Here is a 25,874-nt window from a genome sequence, read left to right as displayed (position 1 = left end):
TCTGCAGTTATAGAACAGGCTTGGTGGTGACTAACTTGTAACTTACGGATTTGGTGTTTTTGTGCTAGACCAGAGAATATTTGGGTAAAACAGATCAGTGATGCTGTTTTTCAGAACAACGTAATGTAGCCCTGGTTCCTTTTGTGTGGAGTGAGCAAGTACACCTGATTCATTTAAAATAATGCCTTTTAATTGCCGTTGGATTTCAGGAAATGTAAATATGTGAAAGAGTAGCTGATAACGGTTAATATTTAAAGAAACATTACTAGGACAAGACTAGGGCCGGGACTTTAACGCGTTAATAAAGATTAAGTAATTACACAAAAATGAACGCGTTAAAAAAATTGACGCATTTTAATCGCACTTATTTTTGCACCGCGGAACGTTTCTCACTGGATGAGTTTCAGGCGGACCGATTATACTGGAGCACCAACTAGCGTTGATGAGTTCAGACAATAACAAACCACAGTGAACATGAAGGAAGAAGCTGATGAGACCTTTGGTTCGCCCCGTGGATGATGGGACATTTAGTTACTAAAAACCAACGGATGGAAGCGTCGATAAGAGCATGGTTGTGTTGCTATGCAACAAGGAATTCACATATCACCATAGCACATCCAGCCTCAAGTATCACCTCAATGCTAAACATATAGCAGCTAGCGGCTAGTGTGGTAGCTAGCGTGGATTGTGTTTTACTTAAAAAACCAAAGTATTCTAGTTTACAGAAGGTCTACCTACCTATAGGCTACCTGAATTTATGAAATGTACTATATTTCTAAATATGCTATTGCTACACTTAATGGCAAAAATTGCACTGGTCTGTTGGACTTGAACAAAAATAAACAATATTTTTGTTGCTTAAACTTATGTATTCAGTCATTATTCAATGGTATACTAAAAATCCATGTGAAAAAAATTACTTCTCACTGTTGTCAGGTCAAATATTTAAATGCGATTAAAATGCGATTAATTTCGATTAATTCATTACAAATAATTAATTAGATTTTTTTTTTAATCGAGTCCCGGCACTAATTAAAACTGATCTTGTTGTGGATTCAGATTCAGTTCTTGTAAGACTGCTTGTGGTCAAACTACTGCTTTTTAAAGATATGCTCTACCTCCTGAGCCACAACTAGGGCTTCTGGGCTTCTAGTGGGTTAATATATTGACATAATATATGACAGTTTCTTCACACATAAATGAGCCATGGTTGGGAAGAGGAAAAGTGTAATGTCTCAGCCTAGTGAATAGCCTGAGTTTAGCCTGATTTGGACAAATTGCCAGAGCTTCGATGAGGGCAAAAATTTGAGGCTGGTGCAGTCCTCTACAGTGAACATATAAACATTTGCACAAGAACATCTTTAAAAATAGCTGTAGCTGCATCTGATGAGACAATTTGGACTTTTAAAGGTCCTGCACATGACATTCAGGCCCTCTGAATGAATTGTGCAGCCAATTTAGGTGCATTTAATTAAGCCCTGTAGATACAGAAATTCCCAGAATACCCCTTACCTGTGCTGACTCATACGTGATGGTCTTGGTCTCAGTATGAACTAAGGGCATGTCCTTATAGGTCACACTTCCTCTCAGGGAGTTGGTGATGTCTGAGATGGTGATTGTCTGGGTCTTTAGCACTGGAGACTGGAGGGATCAGATAAACAATCAACAACTAACTCTCTGAGGGCTCCATCAAGACAATAACTACTGTAAATGTGTATGTGTATAAGAAGACATACACTGTAAACAATTGTCTTGTAAATTAACAGTAAAATACTGGCAGCAGGGTTTCCAGCATTCTACTGTTAATTTTACAGTTCCTTTACTGTTATCTACTTTACAGTATATTACTGTGATAAAACCACATACTGAATTACAGTAAAATCCTGCATCCTGCTGATTTTTACAGTAGACTAAAACACAGTATAGTGCTGAAGCTAGTTGCAATATTGTTGCAGTATACAATGCAGTCATTTTTTGTAAATAGAGCATATTACTGTCTGAAAGCCAATTACTACAAATTAAGCGCTGTCTTCACTGTAACCTCAGTAATTTTAATAAACCATATACTGAATGAGTTAGTTAAGTAAAATACAGCCATTAAAAATGTAGACAAGAAGAGACTTAGAAAATATCATAGATATATATATCATATACATTTTTGGGAAATGGCAAGCTACCTACAAATATTGCCCAGAATGCATTGTTTTCTACAGTATAATACCTTTTTAATGGAAAACAGTATGTTACTGTCACAATTTGGCTGTTTTCTTACATCAATTTGTTAAAGTGTAACATTACCACAAGTGAGGAAACCTAGATTACTTATGAAGCTACAATTGTAACTTTAGGTGAAGCATATACAATGAAAAAGGACTTATTTCACACACAGATGTTTGTTTAAATGTGTCAACAGCGACTTTGACTACTGCCTCGTCATCATGTTGCGTTCATATGAAGAGTCCGCCGTAACATTTTTCAGTATTCACAGTAGCCAAATAGGAAACAGATGGTTCAGGTTGTGTGGAATCAACCTGAATTCATATCGCTAAAGGGGTGCACATGTCAGGAGCCACTCATTACATTCATGACCTAGGCAGTGTAACACAAGGGAGGATGCTAGCATTAAATCAAGCAGAGGTTTTACTGAGCAGGAGCAGTAGAAGGCTCACATACATGTATATATATTTATTACTTTAAGTATCTGTATCTTTTCAGAGTATATGTGAGACAGGTAGTCAGTGGGATGATAACTCATTGACAAAAACACACATGGTTCAACATTCTGGCAGAAATCTTGCTATTTTAACCCATACAATGAATCATTTGCCCTATACCTAACCAAAAGTGCTTATTGTTCATGTGGTTTCCCAAAACAACAGACGCAGCCAGAAACTATCCTTCTGGGTGTGTACCTAAAGTAGCCAAGTTCTATCTAGAAACATCAATGGTGTGATTTGGTACCATGTTATCACTTCTGTTCTGGAAACTGCATAGAAACCCGTTATTGTCAATGTAGATAGGAAAGCCATCCATCCATTGAATGCTCTAGGTCTGTAGTTTGTGGTTGTAAAGTTTCATGAGGTTGTGACTAACCTACACTGAAAAAAGAACCAACTTAATTGAATTGTTTCATTTGGTAACACCTAAATGAATTAAGTTCTTTCAAATTAATTTAAAATCAGTTGTGTTAATCTAAGTTATTAAATTAATTTGAAAGAACTTAATTCATTTAGGTGTTACCAAATGAAACAATTCAATTAAGTTGGTCCAACTATTTTCTTTTTTCAGTGAATATGTCACAAAATTACATGAGGTCAAGATTCAAAATAGTATTGCATGGAATTATCATAAAGTGGGCATTCCTGTGGAGGGGATCTTTTGGGTACCCATCATAGACTGCATAAAGAAAGGACAACATGTCTCCACTTCCTCTGACTGTACAACATTGAGGCCTTAATATCCTGGATTCAGGCGCTGCCATCTAGTGCTGGTGACCTCAGACGGAGCCAGAGTCTGCACAGTAGTGACAAACGGTCGTGTTTGGACAACCAAGCCTCATGAAGCATTTGCTTTTTTTACGGATTTGCAAATTTACGATTTTCCAAGAGATTTCGCTGAAGCCTTTTTTTTTTTTTTAAAGCCAAGACCGCCTTCTAGTGGGGTCAAAAAATAAAGGAAATGCTTCACGAGGCTTTGTTGTCCCAACACTAACAAACAGTGAAGGCTGCGATATTGAGTTCCCACCCAAACGCAAGTCAATTACAGCCATCAATCATGATGTTACAGACCCATTGTTTGATATCAAATAACAAATTAAACACTTAGACAAACATCATTGTGTTAAGAACTACCACAAATTACAGAAGCCATCTTTTGGAAAAATGTATTTGACTTTGTCATTTGTTTTAGTTTCTGTACTTTGAGTTTCTAGTTTTGCTATAGTTTTTGCTTTTAGAGGATCTTTCACAATTTTTGTTGAATGCCAAACTACCTGCATTGTTCCATACCAACTAATAATACTACTTATAATGTAATTACATTTAACTTATATTTATGATTAATTTGTCCAAAAATGTAAATGTCCAACTGTAATCTTCTGACTGTGTGGCAATTTTAAAGGTAAGTTTTGGTAATTTCAACCTGGACCCATTTTTGCATGTTCTTGTCTAAATGACTAATGGGACAACAATTTAAAAAAAAAAAAAAAAAAAGGCCCAGTATTACGAGAGAGTGCTACAGCCAGAAGCCATAAAACAAGCTACAATGTCATAGCATGTTGCAACTTTGCACAAAAAGTGTAACATAGGGGCAAATGCACAAAGAAAGGATCCCAACCACTGATAGCACATCCCTTGCAATTGCAATTCGGTCCTTCTCATGGTCTAATTCACAAAACACTTGGGCTAAAGATATTAGCGGTGCAGCCCATCAGAAACAGCATGTGTCAAAGAGAGCTCTAAGTAATTGGGGTCTGTCTTGTGCCATAGTTCGGGATTGGGCTTAAAAATTGCAAACTTTATTGGGCCAAGCTAGAGCTGGCGTTTTTGGTCTGTGCAGGGTTCTATTTCACATACAGGAATAGCTACGGACATCCCCAGAGTCAGACTGAACAAGATATGTTTTTTCAGGAGGGGCTTGCCAGAGTCACCTTGGTGACTAGGACTATTTTTGCAATGAGGCTCATTTGCATAGAAAGGGGCCAATTTTGTACCACATGTATTCATATTACTTAATATAAATATTTACAAATAGCACAGCCGCACAGAGAAACTATTTGCTTTGCAGTGCAGTTAGGGATGCTTTTCAACCCGGTGCTTTGAGAATTACAAAGTATCTTGTGAATTCCCCCTTGGTGTTGTCTAAATGATTATGAATAAAAACAATGGTTACCAACAACACAATTTGCCTGTTAAGTGCAACAGCTTGAACTGCAGTACCACAATGGAGCAATGATTCTGCAAGTTGTAGGCTGTCTGCCATCTCCCATTTCTGGGCCAGCCAAAGTTGCATTTCATCGAATTCCACTTTGCTGCAACTGGACATCAGCCAGGGGCTGACTGGGTAGTGGAATAGCCAAAGGTCCAAACTGGGCCAGCTTAGCTTATCCTGGCTCTGTTCCCCCTCTTCCTAGGGGCAGTCACAACCACATCAGTGGTTCTTATGCTACCTATACATCAGAAGACTTTGAACAGACTCCCGGAAAAAACTAGCAGCTCACACCTGCTCACATCTAAAGACAAGTGTTTAGAGTTTTTAGTCTCAGACTGAGATTTTAGACAGACTGTGATCTCGCAGGGTCACTATTTACAAGACTACAACTAGATTCTTTTAGCATTTTTCCCCCATCATGCTCTTAGTAAAAACTTACAAAATGGAGGAGAAGCAGCTTTTGGCTCCAGCTGCTCTAGTGTGTGCAGTGGATTGTGTAAAAAAAAAAAAAAAAAAGAAAAAAAAAAAGAAGAGAAGATGCCACAAAATGCTCCCTCACAAAGCTGAAAAGGGGTTTCTGTTTTTCTGACATGAAAAGTTGACTATTTTACAGTTAAAAATAGATATAAGGAAGAATAAAGGAAAAGAAAATCTAGAAATGAATTCATGATATACATTTATGTCCTATTTAATTATAACTTGTTTAATTAAATAATTATATTTATCAGCTCTATCAACTTTCATTTAGTTAATCATACATTAGTCATCAATTATTTATTACTTATTTATGTATATATTTATTGATACATTTTAACTGGGTCTCCTTACTGTTCTCTTTACTAAGAAACAGCGCCTGCAAAAATCTAATTATATGACATCACTATATTTTTATTTATGACTGAGCTTTATAGCATTATTGTGATGTTCCTTTTTCCTGTGGAAGTGGTTTTACTGGCTGGTCTGTAACCGGGGACCTTTCCCTGCTCATCTATTGGTTGGTGATTGTGTTACGTCACTGAGACTTGAGATAATATCAAACACGTTAGATATGACCCAAACCCAAGACTAGGAAAAGACTGATATGAAACAGAGCAGATTACTACCTTAAACTTAACCATGGAGATGACGGGAGCGCTGTGACTCCAGTAAAACTCCTAGATTTCCTAAAGACATTCAGCTTTTAGTCTGGGACTGGGAAAATCTTTTGGTGTAAGCCCAGCATTAGTTGGACTGGTCTTGCTGGGTGGCACGTTCTGACCAAAAAGCCATGTATTGTCTACAGGTCAGCTGTACTTAATCCAATCCCTGTACTTCCATTTCTGATGTTGATAAATTTATAGTCTTTGGCATAGGGTGAGGGGCTACAATTCTACAATGTCATTTAGAAGACACTTTTATCTAAAGCGACATACATTTCAAAGTTAATACAACACGAGCAAAGATGAAGTCAATGAACAACACAAGAGTAAAGTTTGAGTCCATTAGGACGTAAGTGCTTTTCGGTAGTGCGAGCGGGATTTTATATATATATATAATTTTAAAAAATCTGTGAAGATTATGTGTGTAGGTGAAGAGCTGGGTCTTCAGTCTATTCTTAAAGATTGAGAGGGACTCAGAAGTTCAGATGGAGTTTTGGGGAACTACTGAGGAGAAGAGTTTAGAGAGTCTGGTTTGAGACGTAGAGCCCTTCAGCGGCAGAGGAGCCAGACGTCCCAGTGGGTGGGAGGGTCTGTGGACCTGAACAAAGGAGTTCAGATATGCAGGAGCTGTGCCAGCTGCTGTTTTGTAGGCAAGAGTTTTGAATTTGATGCGGGCTGCGACCCGGACAGTGAAGAGAGATGAGTAGCGGAGTGACCTGTGCTCTCCTGGGCTGGTTGAAGACCAGACACACAGCCGGATTCATCTGCAGAGGCTTGGTGGTGCAGCAGGGAGACCTGCCAGTAGAGAGCTGCAGTAGTCTTAGCATGAAATCACGGCCTGTACCAGGAGTCGTGTTGATCGCTTGGTCCGGTAGGGTTTGATCTTCCTGATTTCCTGAGCTCAGATATCAGGAGGGAGCTGGATATAGCTCGTTATAACGTGAAATTATAATTATCTTGAAATAACTTGATAATAGCACGTGTGTCCAGACGTGTGCATCACTTTTAAGTGTCCTCTGGAAACACTTCTGTTGTGTTGTAGTCTATTTGAATCGTGTTTTCTTATTGTGTTGTGTTGTCAAATTGATGACGATGTTTTCTCAATTTGCTTGTGTTTTGTGTATTTGCATGTGTTTTCTTAAGTTTGCAGTGCTGTGAGCTCTCGGGGCCACAGTACTTGAATGACCTATGAAGAACATATTTTTATGAATAAGCAGGACACCTCTTGAAATAACTTAAGTTTTGTTTCTATTTTTTTTATTTAAGATTTACTTAGTCCCTGGCATTGTTGGTGAAGTAGTCAAAGAAACTCCATCTATTGTGTCATTTTGAAAAATGTTCTTACTCACTGGCTGTCAGTCAGTTGTTTTTATGGGGGGAGGGGAGGAACGGTGGGAACAGGGTTGTGGATGCATCCTGCAATAGGAGAAACTAGAGGTAAAGTGGAGAGCGACAGGAGACATGTACGGAGCAAGCCCAAAAAGCATCTACACTTTATAAAACCCAACCTGCCACACATATAAAGAGCTAAAATCCTCAGCCACAATTAAAAGCAGCCCATGGCAAGCACAAATGATGAGAATTTCCCTTCTGCACCTTCTTATTACAATAATGACTGGTAATTACACATCAAAGGAGTTTCCCTGTGATGAAGCAGAGCCAACTGTGTGTCTGAGCCAGGAGACAGCAAGTTACAGCATTTGGTGACAATTCTAAGGTTGTGTAGTTCAGAGTAAGGTGGAAAGAGCAACCTGTAGCATATTGTAGAGGTTGTATCACATGTATGCCACATTAGCCCGGGTATAACCATGCTGCCTTGCACGCTCAATTACGTTTTGAACTGCAAGACGGCATGGTGTCCATGGCCGATTCTTAGCCCTGCCTTTGGTATCCAATAACAGAACGGGGAGGGACGACAAGACGATGACGCGTACTATTGGACTGACGGAAGCTTGTAGTTCTCTTACGGATCCAACATGGCTGCAGCAGACGTGGAGCTATCTTTCGATCTAGCTGTAGACAGTGTTCTAGATAGTTTAGAGCCAAAGTTTATTTTAAAAGAAGAACAAAGTTTGGCTGAACACTCCTTTACCACCACCAAAAAGGATGTTTTAGCCTTGCTTCCAACAGGATTTGGCAAAAGCCTAATCTACCAACTAGCCCCATTAGTGGCTAAGCTAATGGGGTTTAGTGAGACCCCGGACGTTGTGGTCATGCCATTGATCGCCTTGATGGAGGACCAGATAACAATATATGTCTGAAGAGTGTGCATATGTGGAGTGTCCTTCTTCCTTCATATATATCTTGCAAAAACGACAATAATCGTTCAACGCCGTCGTGTAAACATCAGTCGTCTTCTTCCTTGATGCTTCCTCGTCAAAGTACTGTCGCTCTACATACCTCATCTGGTATAACTGATACAATTGGCTAAGAGCTACGTACAGACGCTTATGACAGACATTCGTAGCACCCAATAAACGGCTCTGGACGATCATAAACCACACCTCCTCTACTGAAAAATGAATAGGTGGTCTCCAGACTATATCTCATTTGTGATATAGTCTAGTGTTAGCCAGGCTAATGCCACATAGGTGGAGTGGTAACTTTCACACAAGGTGGTGTAATGTGCATACCCTGCAGAGAACCATTATCAGAAACATGCAAAGAAAGGAATCAACTACCATTTTGACCAGAAGGCCACCATTGTATGATACATATTCCAATGTACACGTCAGATTTGATGCATTTATTATTTTATAGTACCTTAAACAATGTTACTGTAGCTTTAAATTAATACTGGAAAGTCACAATATACCAAGATTAGATAAATTCATTGGCTGAATAAGAGAAATCCATCAGTTGACAAGGAAAAACAACCTAAATGTTGCTTCAGTATCACAGTGAAAAGCACAGGCTTACAGATTCAGAATGATTGAAAAATCAAATGACACTGAATTCTTAGCAGGTCATACAGATGTGCAGAAGCCCATTAATGGGCTGAATATATTTACTTAACATGCACAGAATTGTATGGATATATTTTAAGCAGCAGTGTTGTAAATGTAGTAAAGACAGATTAACGCTTGTATTAACATTCACAAAGCTTGAAAATCATGCTGAAGAATCCATGATATATGGTTATATTTTGGTTCAAATAAAGTCAAGCCAACTAACTGATACAAAGTGTAATGTCAGTGGACTCAAACTTCTATTATGTACAACAATATTACATCTTTAAAAACGAAACCTGAAACATTTCTCTGAAAACCAAATGAATGTTGGGTTTGGTCTTGAAATTGTGGAAGACTCATCGGAAAATAATGATCAGGTATAAAGAAAATATAAGTCTGTTTTGGTCCCCACAGGGGAGATTTAGGGAGGAGATTCAATTAAATATGACATGGTCCACTAAGATGACACTACCTATCTTATTGGACCAACATACTGTACTCCCAGTATTAACAAATGGACCATAACAACACTTATAACGTAACACTGGAGAATGTTAAGGGCTGGACGATGATTTCAATCTTTCAAACGTCCACTGTTAAGAAAGTTCTGATTGGACACATACACAGACCACATTTAAAGCTAAATATGCAACTTTTCACATTAAATGTTTTTAATTGAAATATAGCTACAATTAGCAGTGTCATGTGACACCAAAAATGCCACTTGCTAAATTAGCCAATGTCTGGATCAGTAGTTATGGGGAGTTTGTAAAAACATTCCCAAGGGAGCCTTTATTGGAAAAAGGGCTGGATATCATGGTCATTTTTCTAAAGAATTTTTCTAGATTTAAATCAGGAAATATTTGACCAAAAAATAAGCAAGACTTTTTTGAGTACTTTTTGCTTCTTGTTGCCATGAACACATTGGGGTCTGAATCATATTGAGCTTTCATATCCAGCCCTAGTTGTAAGACCATCCCTTATTATAGCTGTGACAAAAAATAGTAAAAGAAAAAGTACAGTCCAGAGTTTACTTCCAGTGCCAACACTCAGAGCAGGATGTTGTGGAGAGGTTGGTGTGGTGGCTGGGTGCAGTTTGTGTCCTGCTAGATCCACAAGTTTAAACCAGTGATCATCAACTGGCCACATACGGCCCACCAGACCTTCCAGCTCGGCCCGCAGAATAACAGCCTCATGAATTCACTAGGCATAAGTACATTCTTTCTTATTATTACTGAACGTCTGGCATCCACAGTGTTTAGAAAAAGTCTTGCAGTTGGACACATGTAGTTGATGAGCCCTGGTTTAAACCATAACAACGGTCTTAACTTAATTCTAGCAAGTGCATTAGTTCCCTAATCCTTAGCATACCTTGGTTACCACATGCACATGTTGAAAAATTAAAAATGTCCTACTGTAGTTTCATATATTAAAAAAATTGCAGATAACAGGACTCCATGTGTGCTTTGTTTGCTATGTCTGTTAGCAGGACAGATAATACTGTTTTACAGATTTCAGTCACTGCTGGTGTTCCAAATGGACCTAGCTGGTGGCTTATTACCATGCAACATGAAAGTCAACAACTGACTACGCTGACAACTCTGTCTTTATGTAACCCGAGTTCACTTTCAACCTCAGACATGACTGCTTTTATCTCATCGTTCTGGTGCTGTCAGGTTTAAAATAACTTCATTTCCTTTCTTCCATCTCTATAACATAGCAACACTAACAAAAACACTTACAAATGACACACCTGCCCTTTCTTGGCAATTCTTCATACATTATAAAGACACAGCAAGGTCAAGTGTACCTTCCAGAGCAGAGTGCAGGGCACAAAAACAGAGTGGAAGTCCTAACTGTGATAATCATGTTAACCCATTGAAGCCTGGAAAGCGGATACGTCGTTTTGCAGTATTTGTATAAGCTCTCAAATACTTTTTGAATTTCATTTCTATCTGCTACAGAGGCTGAAAAATCTATTATTTAGTAGAAGCGTTGACACTTCTGTGGAATTTCCAGAAAAACTTCAGGTTTTAGGGGCTTATTTTAAAATCGCCCAGAGGTTTTACAGGCGTTTTAGGCGTCAATGGGTTAATGCTACATGTTGTTTATTTACTTTCAAAATGACACCATCTACCAACTTTTACATACTGTTTGTTCAATAAAGACTATAGCACAAATAAGAAATAACGTAAAGGCACTGAAAGTACTTCTATCACTCTACAAAATAATTATTACTAATTGACAAAAAATCTGATTATCAGCAAACTGCAGCAGCAAGTCTCTCCAAAGTCTACAGATATTAGAAATAGCATCCACAGGCTAACAACCACAGAGGCTGATGTCTGCCTCTGGTGTAGGAATAAACCTGCTATATGTCTTCAGTATCATTTGGCAGTTTGGTATGCACCATATGAGTTGGTGGCAGCGAATATACATGGCAGCAACTCAATGCATTTAGGCATGTCGACATGGTGAAGACGAGCTGCTGAAGTTGAAAATGAGCATCAGAATGAGAAAGAAAGGTGATTTGAGTGACTTTGGACGTGGCATAGTTGTTGGTGCCAGACGGGCTGCTCTGAGTTTTTTCACAAACTGCTGATCTACTGGAATTTTCTCTAGGGTTTGCAGAGAAAATGAGAAAATATCCAGTGAGCCAAATTGCCTTGTTGATGCCAGAGGTCAGAGGAGAATGGCCAGACTGGCAACAGTAACTCAAACGAGCACTTGTTAAAACCAAGATATGCAGAGGACCATCTCTGAGTGTACATGAGTCGTGTGTCAGCAACAGCATAGTTGAGTCAGTTGGCTCAGATATACTGGTTTCTAGTACTGAACCATCTCAGCAGGGAGCACATACAACTATGGCTACAGAACATGCATCAGTCATCTGCATAAAGCAAGATTAGGTTTGTCAAACACTTCTTGAGTGAGTTTGTAACATTGTTCAAGGCTGTAATGCTTCTATTTAGTTGACTGGCAGTTAGTTGGTAAAATATAAAAGCTGAGTAGATGTAGTGTAAGACATAAAGTGCAAGCATATGGCTATTTCCTGGAGGTAGTACTGTATGTACCAGTGTAGACCCAGTGAAAATCAAACTTAATCATTTGTTCTTTTTCTTCCAACATTAGCATCAACATACCATAAAGCCAGTTCTGTTACTGCTCGAGAGCACCAAGAAAGTTCAATTCAAGCCTTATTCTAGTGCTATAGCTACACTTTGCTGTAGCTACACTGCCTCTTAGCAGCATGTGTCAAGATCCATGTCAGTGTTAAACATTCTTCTGGCATTCAGACAAAGATCTAAAGGAGTAGGTCTCTTTGGTCACCACCAGTCCCTACCCTGGTTACACTGGTCACAGAGTCTGTATGCACGTTATTAATGTTTGTTCACACAAAACATGAAACAGATTTTAGGTGCAGTTCAAGTGCATTTAAAGTAAACTTAATGAGTTAGCGAGGATAATCAAGTACTTTTTAAGAATCTTCCTTATTAGCATACAGGGACAATATGAAAGGAAGGGAGACTTGAGTAAACTAACAGAAAGAATGGATTTCGGTGAAAAGCCTGATTCTGGGCCAGTACAGGCCACAGCTAACACCAGTACCACCATGAATAAACACAGACTTGGTGAACAATGCAAGTTGACCATTTGCTTTATGTTTGATTTCAACATCTCTATTTTGGATCAGTAAGTACAAATTGGATGGAGTTACACTGCTAATATAATAGATTTTTACTTTTTGGACACCCCTCTTTGATTTGAACAAGCCTCGGCTGTGCCACAGAGAAAAGTTGCATATTGTAGCTAGGCAAACAAAGAATATCTTTAACAGTCATGTAACCAACAAGTATCCTGTTGGTTCACAAAACCCTTTCAGAAACCACTGAATGATGTCAGACTTACAATTGTTTTGTTACAATTGTGCGGCACTCCCAAAGATGATCTGTAACTGCCAAAGATTAAAATAGCTCAGTAATTATCTAAATTTCAGGAGCAAATGCCACTCATGTCAGCTGTTCCTATCCTCTGGAAGACAACAAAAACAATGACTCTGCTTTGATCTATAGCTTTATCCTTTCTGACATTGTTGTATTAGCATCTCAGCATCACATCATAACTGTGTCTACATCCTTGGCCCACTCATGGATTAGTTATAAAGTCAGAATCAATATTTGTTCTTTCACATATGACTGGAAAAGGTACAAAATTGCTGTGATGCATTCCTGAGGTTTATTTTTTCTCCAACTAATGGATTCTTAACCCACACTTGGCCTGATTGTCTGCTGATACTTGGTCCAACATTAACACACAACTAAAACATGTCAGTCAAAACTGCTCTCTGCCAAACTGCATACTGAGTCTTAAAGAGATAGTTTGGGATTTGGGACATTAAGTTGCATGAAAGAATTGACAGTAGTGTGGTCGATGTAAAGCTAGCTTATTAGCTTAATAATTCACTTCTGGTGGCTGACAGGGTCACAAAACTATGTACACTAAAAGGTAACTCATTCCGCCACAAAACAATGACACACATGCATATCAGAAAACTTCAGTTGGGACCATATTGTTTCATTTGTTACAGGTAGTCCGCCTGCTGACTGGAAAGAAGGTTTTATTAATTGTTCTTAAGTGCCAAAATGGTCTGGCACCATCTTATTTATCAGAGCTTTAAAAACCCCACAGTACTTCCAGAGCACTTAGGTGATCTAACCAGCTGCTCCTGGCCGTACCGCGGTCCAGACTCTGGACTCGTGGGGACAGAGCTTTCTCTGTGGAGCAGCCGACCTCTCCAGGTCAGAGCTGCACAGTGTTGAGAAATTAAAACATTATTAAAAACCTATTTATTCTCCTAGGCGTTCAGTCCCAGTTAGGCAAGAATCCTTAGCTTTTTTACTTTTGGTAAATGGTAAATGGGGTGCATATACAGCGCTTTTATCCAAAGCGCTATACACTACACACTACACTCATTCACCCATACATTCATACTGGTGGCCGAGGCTACCTGCCACCATTGGGAATTCATTCACACACAGATAAACGCAGCATCAGGAGCAATTTGGGGTTCAGAATCTTGCTCAAGGATACTTCGACATGTAGGCTGCCATGGTCGGGGATCGAACCACCGTCCTTTTTAACTCTAACTCTGTTTTTAGATTGAGTTTTTATTATTATTTTATTGTTTTAAGTATTTTTTTGTTTTCTTTGTTTTTATTTATTACTGTATTTGTGTATGCTTTTTATTGTATTTTAATAACTGTACAGCACTTTGGTCAAGTGAGGTTGTTTTTAAATGTGCTCGATAAATAAACTTTGACTTGATTTTGACAAGAAACGGCGCATAGTAATATTACTACAGCTGCATCCGTTACAGCATACAGCGTGTAGTGGAATGGACATTTCAGTGTACGTAGTTTTGTGGAGTAAACTGCTCTAGTTTTGTGATCCTGTCAGCTTGCATTCTACAATCTGAACCGAGCAGAACTGCAACACCGGAGCTCAAAGAGTAAGCTAGCAACTTTGCATCCACTACACTACCTGCAGGTATTTCATACACCTTAATGTCCAAAATCCTGAACTATCCCTTTAACAAATCTGAGAGCTTTGATCGACTGACTGACTAAAGTGAAATCTTATTACACATACATTTAAAGTTATCATGCAGCTTACTGCACTGCTGTAGTACAGCCATGGAAAGCTACTCAAAAGCAGAAATGCTACGGAAAAAGATGTACAATGTAAGCCCTAAATTAAAGTTATAAATAACAACTCTTTCCTTTTGCACAATGCAAACATGAAGGTCATATGATCATGCTATTTTGCTGATATCTTTAAGCGAGACAATGTAACTTTTGGGATAGGAAATAGCACTTAGGACTTTTTCTTTGAAAGAGAACAAAGCAATAAATGGTTAATTCACTTCAATCAGGGATTTGGTTTTAGTTTTACTTGGTAAGTGATTTTACTGACTTTATGTGTTATGTATTATCATGTATTTTGGCATTATATATTGTCATTACCATATATTGCTCAATACCTAAACTGAATGTCAGTTATTATAGCATAGCAACCACAACTAGGCATGGTGGGCCTCTTAACTTCTAGACTTCCCCACATGTTAAAGGCTCTGGTAAGGATCATACTCCACATCCAAAGAGTTTGTGGTGTCATATATTCTTTTTGCTTTCAAACCAGAAACCAAAGAGTAAAGGTGTCAGGAGTGTGTCGACAGTAATGACCTGGAGTTAATTTAAAGGGCAGATCATCATTTATCATTAACTACATTTTATGAAGTCATAGGTTACATGAGAAAAAACCTGTTTGTGACTGGAAGCCCTTATGCGAGAGCTGGTCCCTGATGCAACGGCATCTTTGTCAATCTCTGGCCTGCTGAAGCTGACAGTCCAGTGACCCTAGTTAAGTTTTTTCCTGAGATGTTGTTACATTTGGTCAGTCCTCACCCCCAGAGCCTTAAGAGATGTTCATTACATGTCCAAATTAATATCACCATTTTCAAACTACTGACTTGCTGGTGACAGTAGTAACTTCCTTGTTAAAAGCTTCCTTAAACCATACAAACTATCACAGTCTGATAACCCTACCAAACAATAGGCTGCTATGCTATAAACCTTATGGACAGCACTTGTATGAACTAAACATGACAGCTTGGAATAGCAACAAAATGAACATACCACTGAACCGAAGACAGTTAGAATCAGTGAACAAACTACATAGTCAGTGACTATGATCTTTAACTGAATAAAGTGAGTCAATCAGCAAATTCATTTGTAATGTCCACATTGAGAAATCTCTTTTGACACAAGATAAATCAAACTTTGTGTTGCTTGTCCAAGTATGTTTTTCCATAGCAAACATCTCAACAGGGTGTTGTTAGAATAACTTTGTTTATTTGGAACTTAATTATGATAAATTATGATGCATTATTATAAATTATGGTGAACTGCACTGCTAAGACTATCTACACCGCAGCGTAATAGAAATGCTACTCATTTGTTGCTATGATTTCTACATGTTTAATGAACTGGTAAGATTGTTGACTTTTTGCCAGGGAAATGTAGCTTTGGCCTCAGGGTTTTAGCATGATTATGCATTGTGTATATGCAGTAGGTATGCATGTAGTCTTGGGTCAAAAAAAGTTTCCAAAAGCTACCATCTCAAACACTTTAGGTTTACGTTAATTAGCTAGCTCTCTAAAGCAAATAAAATACAATTTGCTTTAGGCAGTTGTCATGTCAGCCAGCAAAACTGATGGTTTCAGTTGAAACTGAGAAGCCGTTTTGCATGTTGCTCTGTTGGAAAGGACCTGCTTCCTGTCAATCTTATGCCACTTCTCTGATAAATCTGTCATGAGTATCATAGTAAATACCTTGACAGGCGTAGCAACAGTAACTAAGCTTGTGTGGGGCTCAGCAAGGGTCAGCTGCCACTTGTGGTTACAGTGGCCACTGTTCAGAAAAAGTTACATAGCCTCGCTTTAAAGACTAAAATTTGTTTTGCGTATGGCCATTTTAGGCTGAACTGAGGTTCATGAAAGGTAAAAACAGATAATTGCTCAAAGAACTGATAGAGCTAATGACTTCAAGGAAAAGAGACAAAACAACAATTGAATGAAGAAGTCACTAAGTGTCCGAGGGAAACTTGCAGGATTAAATGTTCAGGAATTTCCCCATTTTAAATGACTTTTAAATGAATGTCTTTTAAATAAAAGCCAGCCACAGCATGGTCAGGGCCATCACCAGCAGCCCTGACAGAAAGAAAGACATCCGGGAATGCTTGAGTCTGGCTGGATTTAGCTCACATGGGTTAACCAAGCTCCTCCCCTCATCTGGCACATTGACAGCCACCTTTAGAGTGTGACCATGAGCTTGATCTTCCTCCTCTTCCTCCTCCTCCTCCTCATCATCATCAACCCAATCAACCTCACAGTCCTCATCATCTTCTTCCAGGCAGTCATGTCTGTACAGCGGTGGTCCCACTGGCACTGGGGACAAACTACATGCTCTTACCTTGTGTCCGAACAGAGTCTGCCTCCCTCGCTGTGCTCAGCAGTGGCAGGCCAAGAGAGACAGATCACAATGAATAGACAAGTGGGATATGGTCAACTGACAGGAGAAGGAGGAAAGGAGATAGATGGTTGAGGGATTGGAGGGAGGGGATGTTGGAGGGAAAGTACAGGAAAGGGAGGGTCTGGAGGGGATGTGGTATGGAGGGGAGATGTCCCCTGCATCATTAAAATTAGGTTGTTAGTGGTGTTGACAAAAGAGTGTTAAGATAAGAATATAATTTGCTTCTTATTGACCTTCTTCCATCTCGTTAGCTTTTGAAAGCCATGTTAACATCATAGTTAGAGTCACCCACGCTAAATTATGTAAAATCCTTTTTTTCCAGGTAAAACAGAGAGGGTTTAGGAAGATGATGATGTTTGGCCTATCCTGTCCTAACCCTAAATAATGGCTTAGATTAAGGGGGGCTCCTGAAACAAAATCAACCACAAGTCATTTTTCAATTGATTATAACACTTATGACATATAAGTGCAAGAAATGCTTCATGCAAAAATAATACTGCAGAAGACATTTCCAGATTAGCTGTAGCATTGAACAGAGCTATTCTGTACTGTACTGGCCAGTGAGGTAGCCAGTTCTCATAGTTGGTGGCTCTATATGAATTGTGTTTAGTAGCCAACAGGTGACATGACCATATCCAGCTTGCCAGAAGGATTCATTTTCAATGAAGCCCGCATGTGAGTAAGTCGGTCTTTCCACCACAAATCTGCCTGTTTAATATCTTGGGAAAGCTGCATGTGAGAGACTTATTTTTGCCCAATAGATAACTGATGATAATATTCCATTCAGGAAAACATCTCAGTAGTAGGGGTGTGCCAGTTCATATCGTTCACCATTATACCGGTAGATTTTTTTAAGAGTAAACAAATGCACATCATGATATTGGCAACACTGCCACCGGATGGTAGCTGGTTATATTTTACTATTTGCTAATACTTGAGCGTAATTTTTTTTTTGCATTTGGCAACTGTTGAGATTTGCACTTAAGATTTAATTATATTATTAATTGCGCAGTGGGGAAATTCAATCTCTGCATTCAACCCATCCTGTTTTAACACACAAGTGGGTGGGGCGCATATTACTGCGCCCTGGGAGCTGTGTGTGGGGGGTTGGATGCCTTGCTCAAGGGCACTTCTAACCCTTGACCTGTTAGTCCTGGGATTCAAACCAGCGACCCTCCAGTTTCAAGCCTGAAGCCTGTATTTTTCAGTATTTTGTAATATCGTAAAGAATATCGTTATCGTAAAAATACCCTGAAATATTGTGATAATCTTAGTCAGTAGCATTACACCCTTCTCATAGTGCTGTAGAAAATGCTATTCTGCACTCAAGCTGAAAGGATCGTGGCAAACAGAAAGGACCATATTCTCATAAACTATTCCATTTCTTATAATTCAATGACTATTTCAGAATCTGACCCTTTCCCAGCTCTCGGACAAGCAGCTAACATTAGAACGCCTGGATTACTAGCTAAGTATCGACAGTAATAATGTAGCTGACAATTAAGCACAGTAGTAGTATTAGTTCTAGGTGAAGTTACAGCATCACAATATTGATATTGATCGTCACCAGCTAAGTTACTCTAAAGGGAAACCACTGTAGGACTCTATAGCTTTTAACACGATGACCAGTGAGGTGGTCTAATCAGGCTGCATCTTTGACAGAGCAGCAGTGGCATAAGAGGAAGGAAGGAGGGAAGGAAGGAAGAAGGGAAGGAAAGAGGAGTGCACTGTGGATTTATTCATTAATCTGCTCCATAGAGTGAATAGGAAAGGCATTCCCTGGCAGCTAAAATGCTAGGGAGTCATAACATTTTGGCAAGGCAAGGTCTTCTGAATGCCAAAAGGAAAAACGAAACACCAGAAAAAACATCCTATGTCATCTGCACTGTTTTATAATGCACCGACAGTCTGTCAAATATTGTGGTAGATGACAGGAACCAATGAGGAGCTTGCCCATGATGTGCTTTTTAAGGTAATTGTGCATTGTACACAATAAGAGTGATTAGGATGTAATATTGCAAACAAAGCAAGATATTCGGCCTGCAATAATCTAACAGCTCGGGGAGAATCTGGGGATTTTAAACTGGCGGATGGTGATGCAATGGAGACGATTTCTATTTTTCCGTTTAATGTGTCATCATATACCCTAGCAATCAGCAATAATATGAAATTACTAAAATTGTGCCTCAGGGTTTCAGCAAAGAAAGTGCTGTTATGGCTGATTTCTTAAGTATTAAAAATGAATATGTGGTTATTGTGCAGGACATCATGTCTGGGATAGAAACTGTTTCTTTAAGTTGTGGGTAGAGGAGAGCCGAGAGCCAGAGGGAAACACCGGCAGGTCGTAGGACTGAGATCCTCTCTGACCTTCAGTGTCATTGTCTGAATGCACAGGAACAGATGGGGGAGGTTGTGGTGGAGAGGATAGAGCTAGAGAGGATTTGACTGGGGAAAGATGCCCAATCTTTAAAGGGGAAGGGAAGATGAGGACAGAGGTGGCAAAGGTACAAGACAGAGACACAGAAAAACACATAAAGACATCCAGGGAGGGATAGATACAGGGAGGATTGGAGGGTGAGACAGATGAGGAGGAGGGGGGATCAGTGCTCTGGCTACTAATCATTGGTCTTTAGCTTGATTTCTTGTGGTCTTTTGCTCTTCAGTCTTTCACTGATCATATCAGGCACAAGAGTCATGCAAATACAATGTCAGGATTAACCCAGCCAAGAGATCCATTGGCAGATCAAGCAAGATGATAAAGCTTGCAGCAGCCATTCATAGAGCGAAGGCGATGGTAAGGGGCGACGTTAGGGTTGAAAGGGGTGGGATCCAGGACACCTGCAAAGATGCCAGTATGCTTCAAACAGAGTGGTTGTCAGATTGTTTAACAGTGCTGAACCCCCCTCCCCCAACACCTTTACAGTGTGGTTTTTGTGTGTCCAACAATTTTGTAGCTTTCAAAAACTGACAATCCACTACACAAAGCTTTTGGAAGGGTGTTTGGAGGTGGGAAAGTAATTCTTTCTTTTTTCATACAACCATTTCTGTCACTTTTCATTGTGAACAGCCGAGTACACTGCAAAAAAGCCGACTTCTATTTTTTGGCCTGAAACAGAGATTTATGTTGGTAAAACTTGGAAATATAAATGATTGACATTTGGGGCAATAATGTGAGTTAGCACAACAAAGCAAGCCAGTTCTATGCCCAAAAACAAGTTGGTGAGTTGTTGTTACTTATATCTTTACGTTGGGGTTCACATCAAGGGACAATAGTTCTGCTAATATTATTTCTTTGGTTTGAAATGCGGGAAAGCCAACTTTCCGAGTTGGCAATGCACTTGAAGTCTCATTGTGGCTGTGCTGCCTCCAGCTGGAGTGCACACAGGTAAGCAACCTTTAATTAAATTAATTAAAATGATGCGGGTATTTTATTCTCAGCTGTGTTGTGCAGTGTTGTACGTTGTTTGTTGGAGAACAGAACCTACACATTTTCAACATTTAAACACAAACAGGTTTTCGGTCTTTAGCAAAAGCTAGTGGCTAAGTGATGCCAGCGGCTAAGTGATGCTAGCGGCTAACTGATGCTAGCAGCGCTACTTGTTACAGCTACAAGAGTAGCCATTAGCGTATCAAAGCTAACTCAAAATTGTGGTCTCAACATTAGCTGACATTTCATAGCGGCGTTACAATCGTGCCAATTCAGCACATTGCAGAAGTAAACATTAAAAGTTATTACAATATAAAATTATAAGTTAGTACAACTTACAGTTGAGTTGACAAAAATCTGACTTCAGAGTTGAGCAAACTGAAAAACAAAACTTAAAATATTTAGTTTAATTGTCCAACTTAGAATTTTATCGAAGTTTGTTGCCTTGAAATTTTTAGTTCACCCAACTTTTCTTTTTTTGCAGTGTACAACATGATCACCTTTGAGAATAGACTGTCTGAAACGTGCACATCCTCGCCCCCATTTGTATGTTTCATCATGTAATGAATGTGAAAAGTGTTGCCTTTCATAACAGGTATAAACACTTTTTGCCGTTACACATGTTGTGGCACACAGTGGTTGGTTTGAAGCATACTGAACCCTTAAGGTTGCAGCCAAGCATAATCTGGTGATGGCCATAGCCTCCAGGTGCCATTCTTTATATTGCTCATAAAAGAACAGTGGACAGTGTTGATCTACTGCAGCCTATATCAGAAAGCACCAGATTTGAGTACCTTTACCTCAGACACGCCACCAACTACTCTGTGCGCAGGTACTGTGGACATCCTCCCCTGCACACATATACACACACGCCATCTTCACATCAGCAAATATGAAAACATATGCGAAAAAGTGTCTTGTCCCATTCTAACTGCAGTTACAGTCATGCTTAAAGCAGTGGAATGATATGGAGAAAGCCAACAGCACCACCAAGTGGAGGATCAGTGTACAGCTAGATGACAAAGTGCATTGTGGACATCTGCCATGGACAACAATATATTTATGTTCAATATGAATCCCATATTGTCCCATACAAGTCTGTACATAATAACATTTTAACCAGTGGATATATTTAATATGACTCCTGAAGCAAAGCAAGAAACTGCCTCTGCCAGCTGAAGGCTGATCAATTTGATTCATTTAATATGTTTAATAATAGGCACATCTTAGACACAATAAAAACTGAAAGGCTCACACATTTTTAACAAATCTTGAGGTTCTGTCTTCTACACAGAGCCTTCATAGACCTCTTTCCAGATGTCAACACTTGTTTGGGTGGAGTGTGTACAGATCGACATTTTGTCTTGTCATGGTAGGAAAAGCATGGATGTTACTGATAACATTAACTATGCCTCTGTTCTATTCTATTAAGTGTGCCAGTAAACCACAACAGTGCACTGCAAAAAAGAGGTGTCTAAAAACAAGACAAAAACACTAAATCTGAGGGAAATGATCTTGCTGCATGGACAGATAATTTCTAGAAATGTGTTAAATGTTAAATCTAGAAATAAGCATGTTGAACGCTTAAAATAAGAAATTAACTCTTAAAACAGGATAAATTACCTAACACTTCTAAATGTACTTCTTATAATGGTAACAAACACACAAACCAATAATTGTCAGTGCACACTGCTCGGGCCAGTTCATCGCCGCTTGCAGCTTTAATTTATCTTGTTTTAAGAGTTAATTTCTCATTTTAAGATACAACATGCTTATTTCTAGATTTAACAATCTTAATTAAAGAAATCTTGTCAAGTAAATTTATCTGTCCATGCAGCAAGATAATTTCCCTCAGGTTGAGTGTTTTTATCTTGTTTTTAGACACACCCTTTTTTTGCAGTGTGAGCCAACATGCACAATAGTAGGACCCTGAAACTGAAGCGGTCAGATATTAATGTCTTTGATTATTTACACCTGTGCTTTTCCTGTAACACATAAAATATCTTTCATTAAAAGGGTCTATTGTAAAGCCCTCTGAGGATAATTTAAGTAAAATAAAAATAAAAATGTAAGTAAAACCGACATAACTTAAATGATATCACAAACTACTTACTGACTCACAGTAAACTTACTGACTCACAGTAAACTGAGGGCAGGACAGCTTTAATATAGTGGTTCCTGGGGCTCTGGGCAAAAACGGTTAGGGGAAGATCTGATGACAGCTCTTGTTCCTTTTGAGTTAAAATGCACTCATTGTCAGTGGCGTCTGAGTCAAAGAGTCATACAGCTCAGCATTCATTCTTTCTTACAGATACATCACTGAAAACAGTAAAAAAACAAACAAAGAGCATTTTACAACACTGCTTTGAAGGCACTGTATTTGAGTTGGTGTTTCTAGAATGTACAGTACAGGCCAAAAGTTTGGACACACCTTCTCATTCAATGCGTTTCCTTTATTTTCATGACTATTTACATTGTAGATTCATCAAAACTATTAATGAACACATGTGGAATTATGTACTTAACAAAAAAAGTGTGAAATAACTGAAAACATGTCTTATATTCTAGTAAGCAAAGGGTGGTTACTTTGAGGAATCTAAAATACAAGACATGTTTTCAGTTATTTCACACTTTTTTTGTTAAGTACATAATTCCATATGTGTTCATTCATAATTTTGATGCCTTCAGTGAGAATCTACAATGTAAATAGTCATGAAAATAAAGAAAAACGCATTAAATGAGAAGGTGTGTCCAAACTTTTGGCCTGTACTGTACATGTCACGATCTCTTAAAATATAAAATAATGAAAAATAAATTATTATGGACAAGTGTAACTAATTCACTTTTTCAATTATGTTTTACATTAAAACAAATTGAGCAAGTCAGGGATAAATAATCAGTGCCTGGTTGCATAAAACACATGGTTGCATTTAGACTTTTAACTAAGGATGCCTTAGAAAGAAATTGCATAAAATGACCGTAAGGATTTCCTTGCAACCCCAATTCCAAAACAGTTGGGATACTGTGTAAAACATATATAAAAACACAATGCATGAAATCACAATCCAGAATGTATGTTTAGAAATAGACTTAGAGCCTCACTGGTCTATGCCTCCGCAAGCCAGTCAAGTTGTAGTTTACATCCATGACAGTAGACACTGCTTCAAATATTAATGTTACTGCAAAAAGCGACAAATTCTAAAACGATAAAATGTAGATGCTTCACACACATTTTCAACCTGGTAGCTTAGAAGATCTATATCAGGGGTGTCAAACTCTGGCCCAGTGTAATTTTATTTGGCCCGCGAGGCAGTACCAAATTATTATATTATTATTGTACTATAAAAGCTGACCCGCCGGTATTATACGGCGCATTTACCACTAATGCTAGATTTATTATTGTTATTTTATTTTTAAATGTATTAACCTGTTGAAAAACTTTATTTTGATATTTAAATCAGAAGGATGCAAATAGAAAAGAGGCATAACATTTTTATTTAATAAATTAATGACATTGATGTGTTTTTTATTTGAAATTTGATTTTGCATGTCTGCACTATTTAGTTATATATTGTATGTTTATAAGCGTTGCTGGTTCTATATTTAATGTTAAAGCAAAACATGTTTGGTATATATTAAAAGGTTTATTTGTTCAATGTTGGCCCGCGATTTTATTCAAGTTTTAAATTTTGGCCCATTGTATATTTGAGTTTGACACCCCTGATCTATATAGTCACCATAGTTTAAAGGTGGACACACAAAATCAGTGTGACCAATAGAGGCTCCACGATATGATTTTATCCTGATACTTGAGTCATGATATAATATTATTGTGATTTTAAGCATTTATCAATATTGTGAGTATTGCGATACAATATATTGCGATTTAACTGTTTAACTGCATTTTGTGTCCACAAAATTAAATTCAATCAAGAATTGTTTTGTCAATCAAGAGAAAATTCAGTCTATTCATCTCACTTCAGTCTTTTTATTTCTCCACAATGAGAGTCAAACCCACTGACTGACCAACAAAGTATTCAGTCAAACTGAACTGAACTGATATCAAACATGTATGGACGACAACAACTGCAGCATTTTATCAAACTTTCCTCGACTTTAAGCTTCACTGCTTTGAATTTTTTTTAAACTTATTTCAACAAGTTCCCGACACGATATCCTGTCACATGCTGCCTATAGATTCCTTAGATCTTCTAGTTTTATAGGATACCATTATCTCCAGTATATTCCTAAAAGTGAGAATACTGAAAAAACTGCCGGTCCACCCTCCATTAGAACGCTAAATATCGATACTTGGTCACTATATCACTATAATATATAAAAAAAAACATCACAATACTATGCTGTATCGATTTTTTCCCCCCACCTCTAGTTACCACTTCAGTCTGCGACCAAACAACTCCCCCTGTCTTGCTGAGTTATAGCATTGAAAAAAGGTTAGAATTTCATACTTTTATCCTATTAGATATTAGTGTGATTTTGTCATAATTAGTGCATCAATTCTTGAGTAAACGCTAAAAATTTATTTTGCCAGGTCACACTGACCTTGACCTTTGACCTCCAAAATGTAATCAGTTCATCTTTGAGTCTAAATGGTTGCTTGTGCCAAATTTGAATAAAAAATCCCAGGTATCCCAGGACAGATGGTTGCACCTATTGCCAGTGTAGAGGCATAAAAACAATAATCTTTTAGTTTGAACATTAGAAATAAAATTGTCTTTGTACAGTTTTCAATTGAATATATGTCACAAAGGATTACCACAGGATTACCTCTGTTTTATTAACATTTTAGACAATATCCCAACATTTTTGGAATCAGGGTTGTAAGAAGTCTCTCCAAGTGTTTGCCCTGAGCACTTAACTATTTCCTTTTGCCTTGCTAGAAGATCATCTGCAGCCATTATCCTCAGAAAAAAAGTTAAAGGACCCACACCAGTGCGTTTAAAGTGAATTTACAGCTAGTCAGACATTAACATAACTCTGTCTCATATATTAACGTTGGCAATGTTGTTTAACTGTAATATTTTCACATTTCTTTACTACATTACTTCATCTATGTTTCGTTTCAAAGCAAGATTTGTTGCATTGATTTTTTCAGTTACATCTTCGGCTTGTGTGTTTTTGTTTTGTCCAGGTTAAATTTACTTTTGAATTGTGTGTTTGCACTTTCAATCTTAATTGAGGAGAAAAACATTCATCTACATTGGTTTTTCCTTTTTGTTTTCTATTTGTTGTCAATTTTGGAAAAGCTGGCTAACACTGACAATAATCAAGTTACTTTAAAGGATGATGATGTAAGTGAAGAGTAACCATGGTAACT

General features: G+C 38.3%; 1 protein-coding gene across 1 annotated transcript in view; it reads right to left on the bottom strand.

The window, feature by feature from the left end:
- Positions 1 to 25,874, bottom strand: part of epb41a (erythrocyte membrane protein band 4.1a) — a 77,817-nt gene that overhangs the window by 10,985 nt on the left and 40,958 nt on the right. Inside the window, exon 18 of the mRNA XM_059349914.1 lies at positions 1,513 to 1,641. Coding sequence (XP_059205897.1) covers positions 1,513 to 1,641 — 129 coding nt within the window. The remainder of the gene's footprint in view (positions 1 to 1,512; positions 1,642 to 25,874) is intronic.

Source organism: Centropristis striata, chromosome 14 (assembly GCF_030273125.1).
Source record: "Centropristis striata isolate RG_2023a ecotype Rhode Island chromosome 14, C.striata_1.0, whole genome shotgun sequence".
NCBI classification, from domain to species: Eukaryota; Metazoa; Chordata; class Actinopteri; order Perciformes; family Serranidae; genus Centropristis; species Centropristis striata.
The sequence above is the reverse complement of the archived record's forward strand: the minus strand, read 5'-3'. Positions and strand labels throughout refer to the sequence as shown.